General features: G+C 41.3%; 1 protein-coding gene across 2 annotated transcripts in view; it reads left to right on the plus strand.

Annotated features, from left to right (window-relative positions):
• The window catches only part of plcg2 (phospholipase C, gamma 2), a 217,168-nt gene that overhangs the window by 108,980 nt on the left and 87,892 nt on the right, over nucleotides 1–20,296 (plus strand). For both annotated transcript variants that reach the window (XM_048546852.2, XM_059651742.1), the window contains exons 2-5: nucleotides 2,947–3,099; nucleotides 9,275–9,368; nucleotides 9,775–9,822; nucleotides 20,140–20,224. In XM_048546852.2, the coding sequence (XP_048402809.1) occupies nucleotides 2,947–3,099; nucleotides 9,275–9,368; nucleotides 9,775–9,822; nucleotides 20,140–20,224 (380 nt within the window). The remainder of the gene's footprint in view (nucleotides 1–2,946; nucleotides 3,100–9,274; nucleotides 9,369–9,774; nucleotides 9,823–20,139; nucleotides 20,225–20,296) is intronic.

A 20,296-nucleotide genomic window follows, 5' to 3' on the forward strand; every position in this document is an offset into this window, starting at 1 on the left:
TGCACTGCAGAAATTCACCAAAGATCCTCAGACAGCACCTTCCAAACCCACGACCATTTCCAATTGGAAGGCCAAGGGTGGCAGATATAGGGAACACCATTCCTTCAAGTTGCCTTCAACGCCGTTCGCTGTCCTGACTTAGAAATAGATCACTGTTCCTTTACTGTCATTGAGTCAAAATCCTGGAATTCCCTCCCTAAGGGCAATGCATATGGACTACGGTGGTTCAAGAAGGCAGCTCATCAACACCTTCTCAGAAGCAACAAGGGACAGACAATAAACACTAGTCCGGTCAGTGATGCTCACATCCCATGAGTGAAGAAATATTTCTGATTTGATAACAGCACAAAGTTAGGAGGGAAGCTAAACTTTGGGGAAGATGCAAAGAGGTTGCAATATGTTCTCAGTAGGTTGAATGAGTGTGCAGGAAAATTGAAGAGGGATGCAAATGGTGAAATTATCCACTTTGATAGGAAAAAAGCAGAGATTATGCAAAACTGATATCCACAGGGGCTTGGATAACCTTGTATATCATTCACTGAAAATTCACCTGAATGGCAGAATCTTCCTCTTCCAAGAAGCAATGGGGAAGGTGTCAGGAAGTATTGTCACAGTTATCATAATCAAAGGAGTTGTCATGGTGAGATACAAACCACCTTCCCACCACCACAGTAGTCAAGTTCTGGATCAAAGAGTTCACTAATCACCTATCTGGCTTGCCACTGTATGAGGGCCTTACATAATCAATAGGGTCTTCTTTAGGGTCAATTTGTGACACCATCATGATCAACTCCACTCCTGGCAGGTGAGAGCAACAGTAGCCTTCCCAATGGGTAAAACAAGTGGTCTAAAATGTTAAGGCAGGGGTCGGGTTGCTCAATCTGAGACAAAAATGGGGCTTAGATGGGGACAGGGGACTGGCTGCTGAAAGCCACTTCCCTTGTCTTTAGCTCTGAAGACTTTTTCTCTGTGGGCTCCACACTGTAATTTCCCCCTCCCCTGAAATTCCATCCACCTTACCTACTGTCCCAGGACTTCATCATTGCTGTGCCATCTGAGCTCCTGGGAGGATTGGCAGGGTAAATGTTTCCCCTGGCTGCCAAAGCTAGAACTCGGGGTTACAGTCTCATAGTAAGGACTGAGACGATCAGGACTATGATGAGAATAAATTTCTTTGCACAAATGACTATGGAGCTTTGAAACATTGTGCACCACAGAGGTGTGGGTGCTCAGTAGTTCTATTTTTACAGAATAGAGATCAATGGATTTTTGGATGGTAAGGAAATTAAGGGATGTGGGGATTACACAGGAAGGAAGTTTTGAGGTAGATGATGAGCCATGATCTTACTGAATGATGGAGCAGCTTAAAGGACCAAAAGTTCTACTCCTAATTTTTGTTCCCTTTTAAAGTGGTAGCCATGTAGTTTCCAAGCATGTTCCTCTTAGCTCTTAATAATTTGCTGTATTGCATTCATGGCCAGATTAGTTAATATTCATTTTGCTTTGCAGCTGAAGCAATTTGCTTTTATTTATTATTCTACACTTAATGCAGAAAAATGCCTAAGGCACATCACAGAGGCATAAACCAATCAGAGAGAAAATAGGGTCCCCACATATTTGTTCAAAAGTTGAGTTTTAAGGAAAGTTTTAATTGCGGAGACAGAGTGGTCAGAGCTTAAAACCAGGTCTTCAACCTGTGAGGTTGGATCTTGGAGCTGGTGAGGCAAGGTAAAGCAGAACAGAATTGTTATGAGTGTCACGGTTCCCATTATGTTACATGGGCTGTTTGGTGTTTCTGTTGGTTTGGATTTGGCTATGATTTGCATTGTTCCAACAGGTGTTGTTTGTACAATTCTAGTTCTACTTTGAATATCAGTGGAATACTAAAGCTTAGGAAAGACCTATTATTTCCCCGACAGACTGAATTATTGCTTTTGTCCAAAACATTTGTTTCCTCTGTGGGTTGCTAACAATGAAATAGGTGTGACCTATTTGTATACTATTATACTTTCAGCTCTGTATGTAAAACTATAAGAAATAGGAGTGAGAGTAGGTCAATGGGCCTGCCATTCACAGAGCTCGTGGCTGATCCACCCCAGGTCTCAATTTCTTGTTCATCCTCAAAACTAGCAATTACCTGATTTTGTGTTCCATCCACTTCCTCCTTAAATATTATGACAGATCAATTTTTTAAATAACTTCCAAAAGTACAATAGAAACTTTAATTGCATGACACCATTGTGAGCCTGTGAAACTAACACTGGATGACAATATGATGTTTCCGATATCATTTTATAACATGTAGCTTGTGACTCGGAACTGAAAGCTCTTCTGAGACTGAGCCAAACTCCTGTTTGTGGGCATAAAATAGTGGAATTTATGTCGCCATTAATCTCAACATCTTCCCACTTTGGTGCCTGGCTCAAATTATTCTCAGAAGTGTGGTCAGCTCCAAACAGGTATCATTTCATGGTCAATTATATAACTACAAACACAGAGACCAGGGAGAATGCTACTTCTTGTTGGGGGAAATGTCAGAAAGAGGAACAGAAAACAGGAAGCAGATTCTGATTGGAGAAAATTCTAAATAGAATTTTTTTTGAAATTACACTTGAGGAACAGGTCCAAATACAAAAACAGCACTTCAGTAATTTTTGATAAAACTAGCCATCTATTTTAAAATTAGGGCAGTACTCACGGAAATGCAGTTCTAATTAATTTGCATCTACATGAAAAGCTCATAAGCAGACTGATTGTCTTTGAACAATAACACCCTCTTTTTTTCTGCAGAAGGCTATAATATAGTCAAGATCAGCATCAATGATCCATGATGAGCGGCAAAAGTTTATCATCACTGCTGCTTTTTGCACCTTTCCTCATAGCTATGAAATGTTATCACCTAGAGGTCGTTATTGCAGTGTCTCATAAAATTTTGTTTGCTTTTAGTTGATCTGCAAGAGATTAAGGAGATCCGCCTTGGGAAGAACTCAAAGGACTTTGAGCAGATTTCAAAAGAGCAGAAGGACAAATACAGCGATGATGTATGTTTCACAGTGTTCTACGGTACTGACTTTGTGCTCAACAGTCTCAGTTTGGCAGGTAGGTTCCACTACTGCTACAATGATTCACCAGCCTTTCCATTCCTGCCCCTATTCTGACTTAGCACACTTACCGGAAGTCCCTCGTTTTGAAATATGTTAAATTTTCTTCAGAGCATTCTGTAAGCGAGGTGGCAAGTTAGAAGTAAGCCCTTGCCAATGAAGTTGGAAAGGTGGTATTATCCAAAATGGTAGCAGCCTTTAGACAATCGAATGTGGTGTTCCAAAACCCTTTTAGTTTCAGTGGTGAAATTATGTCTCCTGCAGTGCTGTGTTCAGACAATTGGGGGAGAACATCTTGGCTTTGGAGAGAATATGGAAGAGATTCATCAGGACAACACTGGGGATGAATGGTTAAATTATGGAGAGAGATTCTATAGGATAGGCATATATTCCCTTGAGCAAAAGATTAAGGAGTGATCAAATTGTGGCTTTTAAATCATTAAAGGATTTGATAGGATAAATGTTGTCTATTTCTTATAGTGAAGAAGTTCAGAGAAGAAGGGGACATAACCTAAAAATTACAACCAGGACATTCAAGGGTGATGTCAAGAAGTATTTATGGAAGAAATCTGGAAATCTATTCACCTACAAAACTGTTAAGATTTGGTTAATTGAAAACTTCAAACTGAAATTGAAGTTTCTTTGGGTGATATGAAATCAAGGAATTAAGATGTAGATCAATTATGAATAACAGCACTGACTCAGAAGGCTGATGGTCTGCTCCTGGTCCTATGATAAAGCTAGGAGTTTGAACCTGGAATGGATGGCATAGTGGAAAAGAACTCTTTAAGCACCTGTAAGGTAACAGAGCATGAGCATTCTTCTATGCATAAGTCTTCAACCAACCATTAACATTTTTAGGGTCAAGCTGCTGTTGTTGTGAGTGTATTCGATATCCATTACTTTAGAAGATAGAACAGCCCACAATGTTGTGCCGAACTTTTACCCTAAACCTAACGTCTATCTAACCTCCACCCCTACCTTATACTATCATCCATATGCCTATCTAATAGCTGCTTAAATGCCGCTAATGAGGCCGACTCCACTACCCACTCCGGCAATGCATTCCATGCCCCAACCACTCTCTGAGTAAAGAAACTACCTCTGACATCTCCCCTATATCTACCTCCACTCAATTTAAAACTCTGCCCCCTCGTAATAGCTACCTCCCCGCTAGGACAAAGACTCTGGCTGTCTATTCTATCTATACCTCTGATCATTACATACACCTCTATCAAGTCACCTCTCATCCTTTGTCGTGCTAAAGAGAAAAGCCCTAGCTCCCTTAACCTTTCCTCATAAGTCCTTACCTCCATTCCAGGCAACATCATGGTCAATCTCCTCTGCGCCTTTTCCAATGCTTCCACGTCTTTCCTGTAATGAAGTGACCAGAACTGGACACAATAGTCCAGATGTGGCCAGACCAGGCTTTTGTATAGCTGGAGCATAACTTCATGGCTCTTGAACTCAATCCCTCTATTAATGAAAGTTAACACACCAAACGCCGCCTTAACAACTCTATCCACCTGGGTGGAAGCTTTCAGGGAACTATGAACATGAACCCCAAGATCCCTCTGCTCCTCCACACTGCCAAAAATCTTTCTGTTAACCCTTTTCAGGGTTAAACTCCATCTGCCACTTCTCAGCCCAGCTCTGCATCCTATCAATGTCCCTTTATGACTGAGAACGCCCCTCCGCACTGTCCACAACATGACCCATCTTCGTATTGTCTGCAAACTTACTAATTCACCCTTCCACACCTTCATCCAAATCATTTACAAAAATCACAAATAGAAGAGGATCCAGGACAGATCCTTGTGTTACACCACTAGTAACTGAGCGCCATGTTGAATATTTTCTGTCCGCTCCCACCCTTTGTCTTCTTAAGGGTCAGCCAATTCTGAATCCAATCTGTCACATTTTCCCCCTATCCCATGCCTCCTTACCTTCTTCATGAGCCTCCCATGGAGAACCTTATCAAACACCTTACTTAAATCCATGAATGCCACATCCACTGCTCTACCTTTATTCATGTGTTTGGTCACCTCTTCAAAGAATTCAATCAGGTTTGTGAGGCATGATCTACCCCTCACAAATGCACGCTGACTATCACAAATCAATCTGTGCCTTTCCAAGTGAACATAAATCCTATCTTTTAGAGCCCTTTCCAATAATTTGCCCACCACTGATGTAAGACTAACTGGCCTGTAATTTCCAGGGTTATCCCTGTTCCCTTTTTTGAACAAGGGAATGACGTTTGCCTCTTTCTGATCTTTGGCTCTATACCCATGGACAGTGAGGATGAAAAGATCATCGCCTGTGACCTCTTCCCTCGCTTCCCATAGACACCTTGGATAATTCCCATCAGGCCTGGGGGACGTATCTATCTTCAACTTCCTCAAAATTCCTAGCACATCTTCCTTACCAACATCAACTTCCTCTAGCCTACCAGCCTGTTTCACACTGACTTCCTCTGTAACTAGGTCCCTTTCAGTTGTGGATACCGAAGAAAAGTATTCATTGAGGACCTCTCCTAACTCTTAGGCTCCGTGCACAAATTCCCTTTACAATCCTTGATCGGCCCTACCTTTTTTATGTGTGTCTTCTGATGAAGGGTCACTAGACCCGAAGTGTTAACTCCGTTTTTACTCTTACAGATGCTGCCAGACCCGCTGAACCTCTGCAGCAATTTTGTTTTTGTTCATGGTAGTGTTTTTGTTACCTTTAGCCTGTCTAAGGCGGTAACATGCAACATCAATTGTAATTTTCTGAGCCCTTAATGTGATTCTGTGAAAAACAAACTTTGGGAAAATCCAGCCCTTTACCTCCAAAGAAAAGCCACAATGGGTTACTCAACCATAACCGTACTGCCTCAGATGTGAGACAAATTGTTCTTAATGCCCCTCACTTGGATAAAAAGAACTTGCATCCGTATGTTGCCTTTCAGAACCTTAGGATGTTCCAAAATGTTCCAATACCAGTGAAGTAATTTAAGGTATGGTGGTATCGGAAAACGCTATCGAATTGCTGCAAAGCAAAGGACCACAAATTTGAGATGAAGGAAATGCCCGGGTTTTATGTTTTGATATTGTCAGTTGTTATTGAAAAGATATATAAAACAAACATGATCTTTGTCCAGCCAATACTAACCATGTTGCCTACTCATTGGCTTCAGCAGGAGCAACGTTGTAAGTCAGTAGCACCATTTTAAGTAAATCTGTATTGCTTAAAGCTACTGGGATCTCGCAAATGGGAGGTCCACTCTGAGTGAAATACATACACTTGCACGGTAAATTAAAGAGGTCAGCTTTTATGTGGCCTACATGTCATCTTCTGCATTGTGCTGAGGCTCGGTTGCCCGCAGTTGTGAGGTGATATTACATGGAATTGTTGGTGAATGGAGAACTAAAGTTGTCATGATTGCGAGATAACAAAGTGTGGAGCTGGATGAACACAGCAGGACAAGCAGCATCTCAGGAGCACAAAAGCAGATGTTTCAGGCCTAGACCCTTCATCAGAAAAGGGGGGTGGGGAGACGATTCTGAAATAAATAGGGAGAGAGGGGGAGGCAGACTGAAGATGGATAGAGGAGAAGACAGGTGGAGAGGAGAGTATAGAATGGGAGGTAGGGAGGGATTAGGTCACTCCGGGGAGGACGGACAGGTCAAGGGGGCGGGATGAGGTTGGTAGGTGGGAAATGGAGATGCGGCTTGAGGTGGGAGGAGGGGATAGGTGAGAGGAAGAACAGTTTAGGGAGGTGGGGACAAGCTGGGCTGGTTTTGGGATGCAGTGGGGGGAGAGGAGATTTTCACCAGCTTCAAAATCTCCTCTGCCCCCACTGCATCCCTAAACCAGCCCAGCTCACCCCGCCTCCCTAAACTGTTCTTCCTCTCACCTATCCCCTCCTCCCACCTCAAGCCGCATCTCCATTTCCTACCTACTAACCTCATCCCACCCCCTTGACCTTTCCGTCCTCCCCGGAGTGATCTATCCCCTCCCTACCTCCCATTCTATACTCTCCTCTCCACCTGTCTTCTCCTCTATCCATCTTTGGTCTGCCTCCCCCTCTCTCCCTATTTATTTCAGAATTCTCTCCCCCTTTTCTGATGAAGGGTCTAGGCCCGAAACGCCCGCTTTTGTGCTCCTGAGATGCTACTTGGCCTGCTGTGTTCTTCCAGCTCCACACTTTGTTATCTGAGATTCTCCAGCATCTGCAGTTCCCATTATCTCTTGTCATGATTGCTGTTGCATTTGGGTGAGTTTCTCAGACATATCCCTAGGAGGTGCTTTCTCCTTTCACCCTCCTCCTTACCTTGCTTCTCACCTGTTGACCGCATCACTAATGGCAGTGACTTCCCTCTCCTGATGCTGAGGGTCTGCACAATGCCAAAGCTCATTGCAAATTGTGACATCACTCCACCAAGAGCTGCAGGGTTCAGCCAGCCAGGTCTTGGCAACAGAACTGTTGTGTCAGCGTGACAGTGACCTGTCTGTCACCTTTACAGTGTAGCTTTGAATAAATACATGCTGTGGACATGTACTCAGGCTGCAACTGCAGGGTCTTCAGCCATACCAACAGCTGATTGCCCTGGCCATTCACTGGCCAGTTTTGGTTCATTTGTGATAGCTCAAATGTTGCTGGCACAACACAGAATGAAGGTCAATTGGGCATTGACCTGTCTAATTCACCATTTATGGCCATATACCAGCTGAACACTGAGATAGTGATATTGTTTCAGTTCCATTACAAGGTGGAATTGATGTGGTGTATACAGTCACTTTTGCCCTGCATCATAGGAAAGCTGCATGCTCTTTCCCTGTACTCTTCTCTGGATGTGAACAATGTAGTGTATTCAGTTCTCTTTGAATAGAGAGCCTCAGTGAGTTCTCTTACTCAGTATAATATTAGATTTGAGATGTGAGACTCAAGGTCCTGCTGAGTTTATTCAAGGCCGTATTCATCTTGAAAGCCACTGTTAAGGCTGTACTCAGTCTGTCCTGAGATTGCAGCTGCAACAAATGGCAGATTTCACTGAAGATTTCTTTCCTGAAGCACCAAAGTCTGACATGTTGCTCATCAATGGTAAGCGAACTGATTATGAACATTCTGGGCAGATAATGCCTGCTGCTCCAGTCTATTCTGCTTCTGCCCAAACCCCCTTAGAGAAACTGTGTGCTTTTTGTTCGCTCTCCATGTCATTTCTTTTCAAATGGGAATGCATACAAGTGCATCTAAGTCGAGGCGTAATTGGTTTATGCAGAAGCCACAAAAGCATCACATAGCCCAACAGCATCTGCCACACCACTGCCCACAGCTTCTGCAACTTGAAACTCCTGTTAAAAACAGCACCGAATTGTCGACTGTGCAACAGCAAAGAAGAAATCAATTAGAAATCAACTGTGCATAGTTTGTTACCTCCTAAATTAGCACTCACTGATGATGATCCTCCATGCTAGTAAATGTAAGTTGAGGGAAGTGATGGCCTAGGGGTATTTTTGCGAGACTATTATTAATCCAGAAACCCAGCTAATGTTCTGGGGCCCTGGGCTCAAACCCAGTGTGGTAGTTGTGGAATTTGAATCCAATAATAATCTGGAAATAAGAGTCTAATGATGACCATGAAGTCAATACCGATTGTTAGGAAAAATCCATCTGATTCACTAATGTCCTTTAGAGAAAGAAATCTGCCATCCTTACCTGGTCTGGCCTACATGTGGCTCCAGACCTCCAGCACCATGGTTGACTCTTAATTACCCTCTGAGCAATGAAAAGATAGGCAATGAATGCTGGTCCAGCTGGTTATACCCACATCCCATGAATGAATAATAAAGAATAAAGTTCCGGTGTGCACGCTGAAGAGAGAGTGTTGACTAGAGCAATGATCTCCAAAATGCCACCACTGGCGTCAGATCAGCAATGTGTTGCATGTTGATGACAAGACCTCATAATTCATTGAACATTCACTTTGTATATGTTGAAACCTGCAACAGCATGGCCCCACAGATATGGCAGTGATGCCACTTTGAAGCCCAAGGGGTATTTGGAGTCCAAAACCTTGAGCTAATAAGCCCAGGTTGTCATCTATAGACTTTAAAATAATTGCTATCCTGTATCTGTAAATGATCTGAGACCAGCAGCTAACATTTTACAACTTTCTGTTCTGTTCTTGTAGCTAATTCAAAAGAAGAAGCTTCCAAATGGTTAAAGGGACTGGAAATTCTGTATAAAGAGAGTCAAACTGCACCAACCCCATTACGAATAGAAAGGTACAGGATCTCATTGTCTGCTATGTGTTTAAACTGCTTTACACATTCTGCAATTACATGCCATTCTAACTACAAACAATGAACATAGTGAATGATGTTTTAGTAAATACTTCAAACCCTGGAGGTTTGTGTCCTCACTTTATTATGACCACTTCAAAGAACTTTTCTTAAAATGGTTCGGAATGCCAGGAAATGGTGTGTGAAATCATTTGCTGTTGGCATCCACGTTACCTTTAATTGCAGTAAGTTCTGATATTTTCTGGGCATTAATGCGTTGAAAGAACTGTACTGTCTGACATAGTTGGGTTGAGCTGTTATCTTATGATTTGCTGCCAGAAGTCCATTGGGAAAAATGTAATGTGTATCTCTGACCTTGTTTCATTCTCATGTGTTGTATAATTTGCAGTTGGCTGAGGAAACAGTTTTATTCAGTGGACTGGACAAGAAGAAATAGGTAAGGCTCACTGAATCAATCTTCAGTCAGTGTTGTTATAGTTAATCCAGCTAAGCTTCCAGTCACTAGTGTTTTCTGGATGTTGATAGTGGAGATCTCATTGAAGGTCTGGCAAAACTGAAACCTTCATCTTCCACCTCTATTACAAGCTCTAACCAAACTAATCACTGACTCCTTTCTCTTTCCTGGTAAACCGCCTGAGACTGACCCAGAGTTTGACACCGTGAAATAGTATTTAAGTACATAATGATCCTCCAACCATATCTTTACACCATCATTTGATCTATAAAGTTGTCTGACTCCGCCCTCTATTACAGCTCATCTGCTGCAGAAACTCTCATCTTTGCATTTGTTCCTTCTAGCCTGGATTATTCCAAAGCATTAGAGTCATAGCTATATAGCATGGGAAGAGGCCCTTTGGCCCAACCTGTCCTTGCCAACCAGGTTTTCTAAATTGAACTAGTCCCATTAACCTGCATTTGGCCCATTTCCCTCTAAATATTTCCTATCCATGTACCTGCCAATTGTCTTTAAATGTTGTAATTGTACTTGCCTACCACTTCCTCTGGCAACTCATTTCATATAGACTCCACCCTCTGTGTGAAAATTCCAGGACAGCTTCCCAAATTTTGCCCTTCATGAACTTCAGGTCATCCAATGCTTAAATAAAAGCTGAATACTATGAATGCTGGTGATATAAATTGAAAACAGAAAGTGCTGGAGAAACTCAGCAGATCTGGCAGGAACTGAGGAGAAGGAAAGAGAGCCAACATTTCAAATCCATTATGACTGTTCTTTGGAAGGCTTCAAAGTTCTGTTGTCTGTGTCTTAACCTACACCAACACCTATTCACTCATTTGTCCTGTGTTAACAGGTCTAGACTGTCTCCTGTTTCATCAATGATTTGTTTTTAAAACTCTTGTGCTTTCTCACTTATCCCTCTACTGCCCTGCTCCTCCCTGTGAATGGACTATCCTTTAGCCCTACAAACTTCTAAGATATCTGTGCTTCTAATTCTTGGCACTTGAGCATTCCTGTTTTTAATTGGCTGACCACCCTGTCTTTGTTGACTGGGCACTAAGATCAGGAATTCCTTCCCTAAAGCTCTCCACTGCGTACCTCACTTCCCTTGTTTTTAAATTTTTTACAGCTTTTTACTCTTTATAAGTTTTTTTTTGCATTTTAATGTAATTAGTGAAAAAAAACAAGGGTGATATGAGGAAAACCATTTTCACACGATGTGTTGTTAGGGTCTAGGATGCACTGCCAGAAACTGTGGTGAGTCGCAGAGTCAACTGAGACATTCCATAGGGACTTAGATGGTTTTTGTAAAGCAACAATTGTACCACTTATTGGAAGAGTGAGCACAGCTCAAACACAATGGACCACTTGCCCCATTTAGTTCTGTATCAATTCTTCGATTCTATGATGCTCATATAAAGTTAAAACAGAAAACACCAAGTATGATGCAGCTTCACTGTAAGCTACAAAACAGAATTTGCTGGAAAAGCTCAGCAGGTATAGCAGCATCAGTGGAGAGAAATCAGAGTTGATGTTTTGGGTCCAGTGATCCTTCCTCAGAACTGCTCATAACTAGGTTAACTGCGATTTCTCTCCACAGATGCTGCCAGACTTGACAAGCTTTTCCAGAAAATTCTGTTTTTTTTCTGATTTGCAGCATCCACAGATCTTCCATTTTTCATTAGAAGCTGTATTGAACTACAACAAACATACATTAGTTATAGATCCTTCAGTTTTATCACAATGAAATGTTGAAACTGAACAGATTGTGTTAATCTTACTGACTGCAAACATTGATTATGATAAATTTATATGTACATTTGTAACCAGAATTTGAGAGTTGCAGTTTTCGATTGATACAAATACTCTGCAATTACTATTCTAAATACTTTGTTGCATGTGAAAATATCTAAATCTTTAAAAATGTGACATTGGCTTATTTAAAATTTGCTAGGTTTACACAAGGCAAAATTTAGGATGTGACTTTTTTCACTTGCAGCCAGCAAGAATGCTAAAGATTTAGTTCACTAAAAAAGATGATGTGGGCACAGAGGAAACAGTGCATATTCTAATTTGTTTGTGCAAGATTTTTGAGCACATAATGATTCTTAGCGATTCAACTTCCACGTGGTCCATTTCTTCTGGTGGACACTTCCATTCGTACTTCTGTGGAATATTAAACTGGAGCTAAATAACCGGCTGTAAAGGATTTGATTTTTTTTTCATCAGCACTTGTAGCCAGATAATGATGTAATAGCAAAAAAAAATTGGTGCCTAAGTTTTAATTCTGATTTTCAGTTTGACAGATGTATTTGTTACTGCAGTAAGTGCTCTATATATTTCTTATGTTACCTACCCAACAGCTTCATGGCATCACTACTCTTTTGTTAAAACAGGAAGTTGAAGAAAATAATGAAGCAGCCCTGCTGGGGCACCGTGCCAAAATAAAACACAAATTAACAGTCAAACAGAAACTTGTGTAATGAAACAGAAACTTACTAAATTAAGATAATTTAGTCCAGGCTGATGTTACACCTCAGTCCCTACAGTGCCCACAGGTCTAAAAAGGCTTCTAATGTGCTTGTGAGAACTACATGCTCCCTGCCTAGGGGCTCATGTGTGCAGATTTAACTGCAGAAGAGAGGCAGACAATCAGGAACAATGAGCCCTTCCATGGCCCACTGCCTCGACCTATTGATGCCGACCTTGGCCAGGCTCAGGAGCAGTCTCACAAGAAGGCCGCTCAATTTGTCCACACCTCCCTGCACAGGGTGCCTGTAGATTAGAGTGTGCGACTGAAGTGCAACCAAAATTTAAGGAGCAGCCCCTTCAACAAGTTAAGTAAAGGCCACAAAAACAAATATGCTATGTACATATGAAAAAGTGTTTCTTCCAGGCCATAAAGACTACATGTGACCTCGCACCCCATGAATTTACTCAAGCTATGATTGCATGGCACTGTGCAATTGCATCTCACCTGTACAGCATGAACATACACCACACAGTGGTGAAAGAAACAAAAAGCATTTTGGAATAAAATATTATCTGTCCTGACTGCTTGTAATTGAATAAATACTGAGAGCGCAGTGATATAACTGGCTCAGTCTAGACTATTCAGGAACTCATTGTTGGTGTAAAATGATGTGTTCACACCTCTTGTCCACATTACCCACACAGGTTACTGAAGTTCTATTTGGCTTTTCATCCATTTCCCAATTTAACAGCTGACTATTTTCAAAGACCTGGATATTTTGTAACTGAAGCTGTTGTCATCATTTGTCAATTGACAATATGTGGAATTGATGCTGGAACCAGAATATTTATGTTTTTAATCATTCATGGAAAGAGGGTGTTACTGGTCAGCATTTAACACCCATTCCTAATTGCCCAGAAGGCAATTAAGAGACAGCCACATTGCTATGGGTCAAATATAGACCAGACCTGAGAAGGATGGCAGTTTCCTTCTCTAAAGGACATTAGTGAATCAGATGGGTTTTTTCTCAACAATCAACAATGGTTTCATAGTCATCAGGGACTCTTAATTCCAGATTTGTGTTGAATTCAAGTCCCAAGAACTGCCAGGGTCGGATTCAAACCCAGCTCCCTGGGACATTTCCTGGTTCTCTGGATTAACAGTCCAGCAAAAATACCACTGAGCTATTGCCTCCCCCAGTCTGTCAAATTTCCTTTCACAACAAATGTAAATGTACCCATTTATGTAGAATTTGGTTACATGAAGTGGATAAGCTTAAAATGCTCTCTCTAACCGTAACAAAAGGAGTTTGCTTATCATGGGCAATGCATACATAGAAACATTTGAATATAAGAACATAAGAATGAAGAACAAGAGTAGGATATTCAGTCCTTGGAACCTGCCGCACCATCTAATATGATAATGAATGATCTCACCTCAGCATGAGATCTTTTCTGCCCACTCTCCATAACCCTTCAACCCATTACCAATTGAAACTCTGTCAATCTCCTCAATATCCCAGCATCCACAGATTCACAGCCCTTTGAGAGAAGTAATTTTTGCTTATCTCTTTCTTAAATCTGCTATCTCTTATCTTAAAATTATGACCTTTTATTCTAGTTTGCCCCACATGAGGAAATATCATCTCTATGTCTACTTTGTCAATCCCCTTTATCATTTTATATACCTCAATTAGATCTCCTCATATTCTCCTAAACTCCAGAGAGTATGGACCTAAACTGCTCAATCTCTTTTCATTAAACAAACCCCTCATCTCTGGAATCAATCTAATGAATCTGCTCTGAACTGCCTCCAATTCAACTACATCCTTCCTCAAGTGAGGCAACCAAAATTACATGCAATATTCTAGATGTGGTCTCACTAATTCCTTGTATATTTGCAGCAACACCATCCTACTTCACTCCTCTATTCCTTTAGTAATAAATGTTAAAATTCCATTTGCACATGTCTCTAGCGAGAACCGCTACTGTTTGAAACTTCAGCAAGAATATACTCCTGATCTTGAAAGCGCATGTTGCCCGAGACCCTTTGAAGTAGTACAGATCCTTCACAGTAAAAGTAATCATACCATCATCAGGGAGCAATGATTGATGTTGAGTTTAATCCGAGGGTCACCATATTTCAGGTAAGGGGCAAGGACTGTCATGGTAACCTCAGGGGTGCAGGAAATGAACCCACAATGCAAACCAACCATCCAACAAACCAAGCTAACCAACTCCCTCGATTCCTTATGGAAAAATCAATGACCCACATTTGTTGGTTCATATTGGATGATTTGGATGAGGTATATCCACTTTGGACCACTGTATTTGTATCAGCAAAGTGTCAAAAGGATGCAAAACCAACCCAAGCTGAAATTAAGAGTTAATAGTGATCATCAGTAATTTTGGATAATTCCAGGTAATTTGTTTCAGTCCTGTGAAATGCCAAACACTGTGACATGCCCAAACATGCCCATTCGGCAATGACAAGGTTGTTATCTAAACTGGATGTCCCATCAGTATGGTGATAGTGTTGTTTTCTCTTCCAAGCTTTATTTAGAAACACTAGCTTTCAAACCATTGCTCCTTCATCAGGTGCAGTGAGAGAGGCATCAAGACACAGAATTTATAACTAAGAAATCAAAGGAACACACAACTGAAGCAAATATATTGAATCAACCTAAAAGGGCTGGCTGACTCCCTCCTGTTAATTGCTTTCTCAGTTAGAAAGGAGATGCAAGTTTTGATTGATTAAAATACAAATCCCAGAATTTCTTTCAAGTCACCACCCCGAGACAACGGAAGGTTTTATCCATGTACACAAGAGGTGATATCTCAAGTCAGCCAGTGCATTTTAGATGTAAGGCTTTGTTTAGAATCTGCCTGAGTCTTAATCTGGAATGATACTGGTTTTATTTCCAAAGCAGGAGTTTGTAAAATGCCCTATTGACTGATTATGTGTACAAATTGTGTGCTTTTTGAACAAAATAGAATGTATCTGCAAGTGTGTGTGTGTGTGTGTGTGTGTGTGTGTGTGTGTGTGTGTGTGTGTGTGTGTGTGTGTGTGTTGTGAGGGTATATAGTGTGGTGGGGTCACCTGTAGTGCAACATGAACCCAAGATCCCGGTTGAGGCCTCTTCATCGGTACTGAACGTGGCTATCAGCCTCTGCTTGGTGACTCTGCGTTGTTGTGTATCCCGAATTCTGTCTTAGAGGATGTTTACCTGATGATCTGAGGCCGAAGGCCCTTGACCGCTGACGTGCTTCTCCACTGGGACGTAACACCTCTGTCTGGCGATTGTTGGGGGTGTCCATTCATCCATTGTCATAGCTTTGGCATAGTTTTGCCAATATACCATGCATTGGGGTATCCTTGTCTGCAAAGTATAAGAAATAGGAACAGGAGTAGGGAGTTGAGGCCCTTGGGTCTGCTTTGGCATTCAGTCGGATCATGGCTGAAAGCCCACATTCATGCCCTTTCCTCATGTGCCTGAATGATCAAGAATTTATCTATCTCAGCCTTAAATATACACAAGGACTCTGCCCACAGCTGTCTGTGGCAAGGAGTTCCAAAGACTCTCAACACTCAGAGAGAAGAAATTCCTCCTCATTTCAGTTTAAATTGGCTTTGCTTAGATTTGAGACCATGTCCAATGGTTCTGGACTCTCCCCCAACAGGAAACATCTCCTCAGCTTTTAACCTGTGAAGCCCCTTTAGAATCCTTGTATGCTTCAATGAGATCACCTCTTATTCTTCTAAGCTGCAGTGAGTAGAGATCCAACCATTTAGCCTTTGTTCATAAGACAGTCCCCCCATACCAATGAGAATCATTCGAATGAACCATCTCTGAACTGACTCCAAAATGATACCTTTTCGTAGATAAGGAGACAAAACTGCCTGCAGCAGTACAGATGTGGTCTCACCGGCACTTTGCATAGTTCCCTAATCTTACACTCCAAACCCCTTGGAATAAGGCCCAATATTCCATTAGCCATCCTGATCACCCAGTGTACCCGTGTGCTAGCTCTCTGTGTTTTGTGCAAAAGAAGCTCCAGGTCAGTTTGTGTTACAGATTTCTGCAGTTTTTCTCCTTTAACTAGTGCTCTTCCTTTTCTCCCTTCCAAAAGGAACAAATTCACATTTTCCCACATTATGTTCCATTTCTCAACTTATGCCACTCACGTAATCCATCGGTATCTTCCTTAAGAGGTAGTAGGAACTGCAGATGCCGGAGAATCTGAAGTAACAAGGTGCAGAGCGGGATGAACACAGCAGACCAAGCAGCATCAGAGGAGCAGGAAAGCTGATGTTTCGGGCCTAGACCCTTCTTCTTGGCCTGCTGTGTTCATCCCGCTCTGCACCTTGTTATCTCAGTATCTTTCTTTAAACTGTTTGTATCCCTCTCACAACATCCTTTCCACCTGTGATTGTGTTGACTGCAAATTTGACTATGACTGCTTTCTTCCTCCAAGTCATTTAGAAATATTGTAAATAGTTGAGTTCCCAGCACTAATCAAATCACCAATCTGAAAAAAAGCCCCTTATCACTTCTTTCTGTTTTCTACCTATTTTCCAATTCTCCATCCATGTTAACGTACGACCTAAAACATCATGCACTCATCTTCTGATTTAACGCGTTGCATATACCTCGTCAAATACCTTTCAGAAGTCCAAATATATCACATCTCCCGGTTCCCCTCTATCCACTCTGGCTGCGTCTTCCTTGAAGAATTTTAATAAATTAATCAGACATAATTTCCCTTTCATAAAGACATACTGACTTTGTTTAATTAGATTATGATCTTCTGAATGTTCAGTTATTTCGTTCTCAATAATTGGTTCCAATAATTCTCCAATGATAGATGTTGTGCTAATCAGCCTATCGTTACCCACATTTTGCCTCCCTGCCTTTTTGAATGGGTTGTCACATTAGCACTTTTTCCACTCCTCTAGTACTTTTGCAGGATCCAAGGATTTTTTGGAAAGTTACAACAATGCAACAACTATTTCTGTAGCTACCCCTTTTAGGATGAAGACCATTATGGCTGAGGGACTTATTTGCCTTTGTCTAATACTTTTCTAGTGGTGATGGCACTTAATTCCTCCCCCATATTCTTTAACATTAATGGAATATTCAAAGTATCTTCAACCTTGCAGACTGATGCAAAATATTTGTTTAACTCCTCTGACTTTTTGTTCCCCATAACAATCTCTCCTGTTCGAGAAATGAGATTCAAATTTTTCCAATTCTTAAGCTCAATTCACAAATCTGGGCTGCTCTGAGGTAGACTCAGCAAAAGGCATCTCAAAAGATTTGAGTTGTTTTCATTTGAAGAAGTAAATGATAAAACTAAAAGTTTAAATTTAAGAGTTCAGAAAACCAATTTAATCTCATTCAATTTTGTACAAATTCTTGTTTGAATAAACTTGAATTATTCTTAGCCTGAGTAAATTTTTGACAGGTAGAATGTTTGGCAAAGTTTTGGAAGTGGTGAGAGTGTGTGTGTCTTGGGGGGAATTGAAGTTGGGCAGATGAGATTTGAGGCAGGAGGGTGCAGTGTAACTTTATTTAGAACATAAGAACATAAGAACGAGGAGCAGGAGTAGGCCATCTGGCACCTCAAGCCTGCCCGGCCATTTAATAAGATCATGGCTGATCTTTTTGAGATTCAGCCCCACTTACCTGCCCGCTTACCATGACCCTTAATTCCTTTACTGTTCAAAAATTTATCTAGCCTTGCCTTAAAAAACATACAGCGAGGTAGCTTCAACCACTTCACTGGGTTGGGAATTCACAGATTCACAACCCTTTAGGTGAAGAAGTTCCTCCTGATCTCAGTCCTACATCTGTTTCCCTTTATTTTGAGGTGATGCCCTCTAGCCCTAGTTTCACCTGCTAGCGGAGAAAACCTCCCTGCCTCCACCTTATTTATTCCCTTCATAATCCCATGTGTTTCTATAAGATCTCCCCTCATTCTTCTGAATTCCAATGAGTATAATCCCAGTCTACTCAGTCTCTCCACATGATCCAACCCTGTCAACTCTGGAATCAACTGAGTGAATCTCCTCTGCACCGCTTCCAGTGCTAATATATCTCTTCTCAAGAAAGGAGACCAAAACTGTGCACAGTACTCCAGGTGTGGCCTCACCAGGACCCTATACAGCTGCAGCATAGCCTCCCTGATTTTAAACTCCATCCCTCTAGTAATGGCAGACAAAATTCCATTTGCCTTTTTAATTTCCTTCTGCACCTGCAATCCTACTTTTAGCGATTCATGCACAAGGACATCCAAGTCCCTCTGCAATTTTTTTACCATTTAAAACATAGTCCATTTTTCTGTTATTCCTACCAAAATGGATGACCTCACACTTATCAACATGGTACTCCATCAGCCAGACCTTTGCCCACTCATTTAGACTATCGATATCTGTCTGCAGACTTTCAGTGTCTTCTGAACACTTTGCTCTACCTTAGTGTCATCTGCAAATTTAGACACACGACACTTAGTCCCCAACTCCAAATCATCTATGTAAATTGTAAACAATTGCGGTCCCAACACTGATCCCTGAGACACACCACTAGCCACTGACCAGAAAAACACCCATTTACCCCTACTCTTTGCTTTCTACTGGTCACCCAATCCTCTGTTCTCTATTTCTCGAGCATTTCAAAGCAATAGAATGGTTCACAATTCACGCAGTGGAAGTGCCATGTCGACGGTTTAGTCAATAACATCAGGGTTCAGTCTTTGACAATAAAATGTGAGGCTGGACGAACACAGCAGGCCAAGCAGCATCTCAGGAGCACAAAAGCTGACGTTTCGGGCCTAGACCCCTTCATGCTCTCTGATGAAGGGTCTAGGCCCGAAACGTCAGCTTTTGTGCTCCTGAGATGCTGCTTGGCCTGCTGTGATCGTCCAGCCTCACATTTTATTGTCTTGGAATTTTCCAGCATCTGCAGTTCCCATTATCTCTAGGGTTCAGTCTTTGGCAGGAGCTGATTTCCCTATGGAAATGTAAGTAAAGTGCTGGGAAGTACCCCAAGCTAAAACATGTCATCATTTCATTGTTCCAGTTTGGATTTGTTAAATCTTATTAAAACTGCTATAAAAATCATCAACTGGATATTCTTTTGGAATTTCTGGGCTTAATTTTCCTTTTAAATGCTAAAGTCATCTTTCTCAAAGTGAAGACTTCAGACTCAAATAGAATAAAGTGCTATTTTTGCAAAAGTGCCGAGAAATATCAGCGTTCAGTTTGATGTGAATTTGTGGTTCATTAATTTCACACAATTATAACAGGATATTGAAGCCTGAGGTTGAAAGCATTTACTCCCTACCTTGAGAAAGGAGCAGGTGGAGGAATATTAAAACACAAGCTGTCCTTTGTGATCTCTTAGAGGGAATATGAAGTTTATTAGAAGTGTCTCTTCATACAAAATGGATGAGTTGTTGTTGCTAAATCCTTGAGTAGTTTCTCTGTTTGTCTTTTTCTACAATTTATTATCAAAGAAATTTCTCATTTCTGATTAAGGAGGGACAAAATCATTCTGCTCACAAAATTTAGGGCAAAATGGTTTCGGCCATGATGTCCTTGCTCATAGTTTTACTTTTGCATTTTATGGATTAGTTCTCTGATTCTCTGCTTTCAGTAAAAAGTCACTAAAAAAAAGTAAGGAATTCAAAGCAAATATCTGGCTCTCTGTCCCATAGTCTGTTTGAGCACTCTGCCAGCTTGGAGCACAGGGTCAGTGAATTTATGCTGCTGTGTGTAAATGCTCAACATTCAATTGAATAAATGAATTGTTTACTATTTCGCAGCATCTCCCTCAAGGAGCTGAAGATCATGCTGCCTCAAGTAAACTTCAGAGTGCCGAATGTGAAGTTCCTTAAGGACAAGATGGGGGTATTTATCCTTTAAGTTAATTGACAATTAAGTTGTCATGATAATTTCTAATCTGTAGTTAAGTATTTTTCA

The sequence above is a fragment of the Stegostoma tigrinum genome, chromosome 16, assembly GCF_030684315.1.
Source record: "Stegostoma tigrinum isolate sSteTig4 chromosome 16, sSteTig4.hap1, whole genome shotgun sequence".
Taxonomy (NCBI): domain Eukaryota; kingdom Metazoa; phylum Chordata; class Chondrichthyes; order Orectolobiformes; family Stegostomatidae; genus Stegostoma; species Stegostoma tigrinum.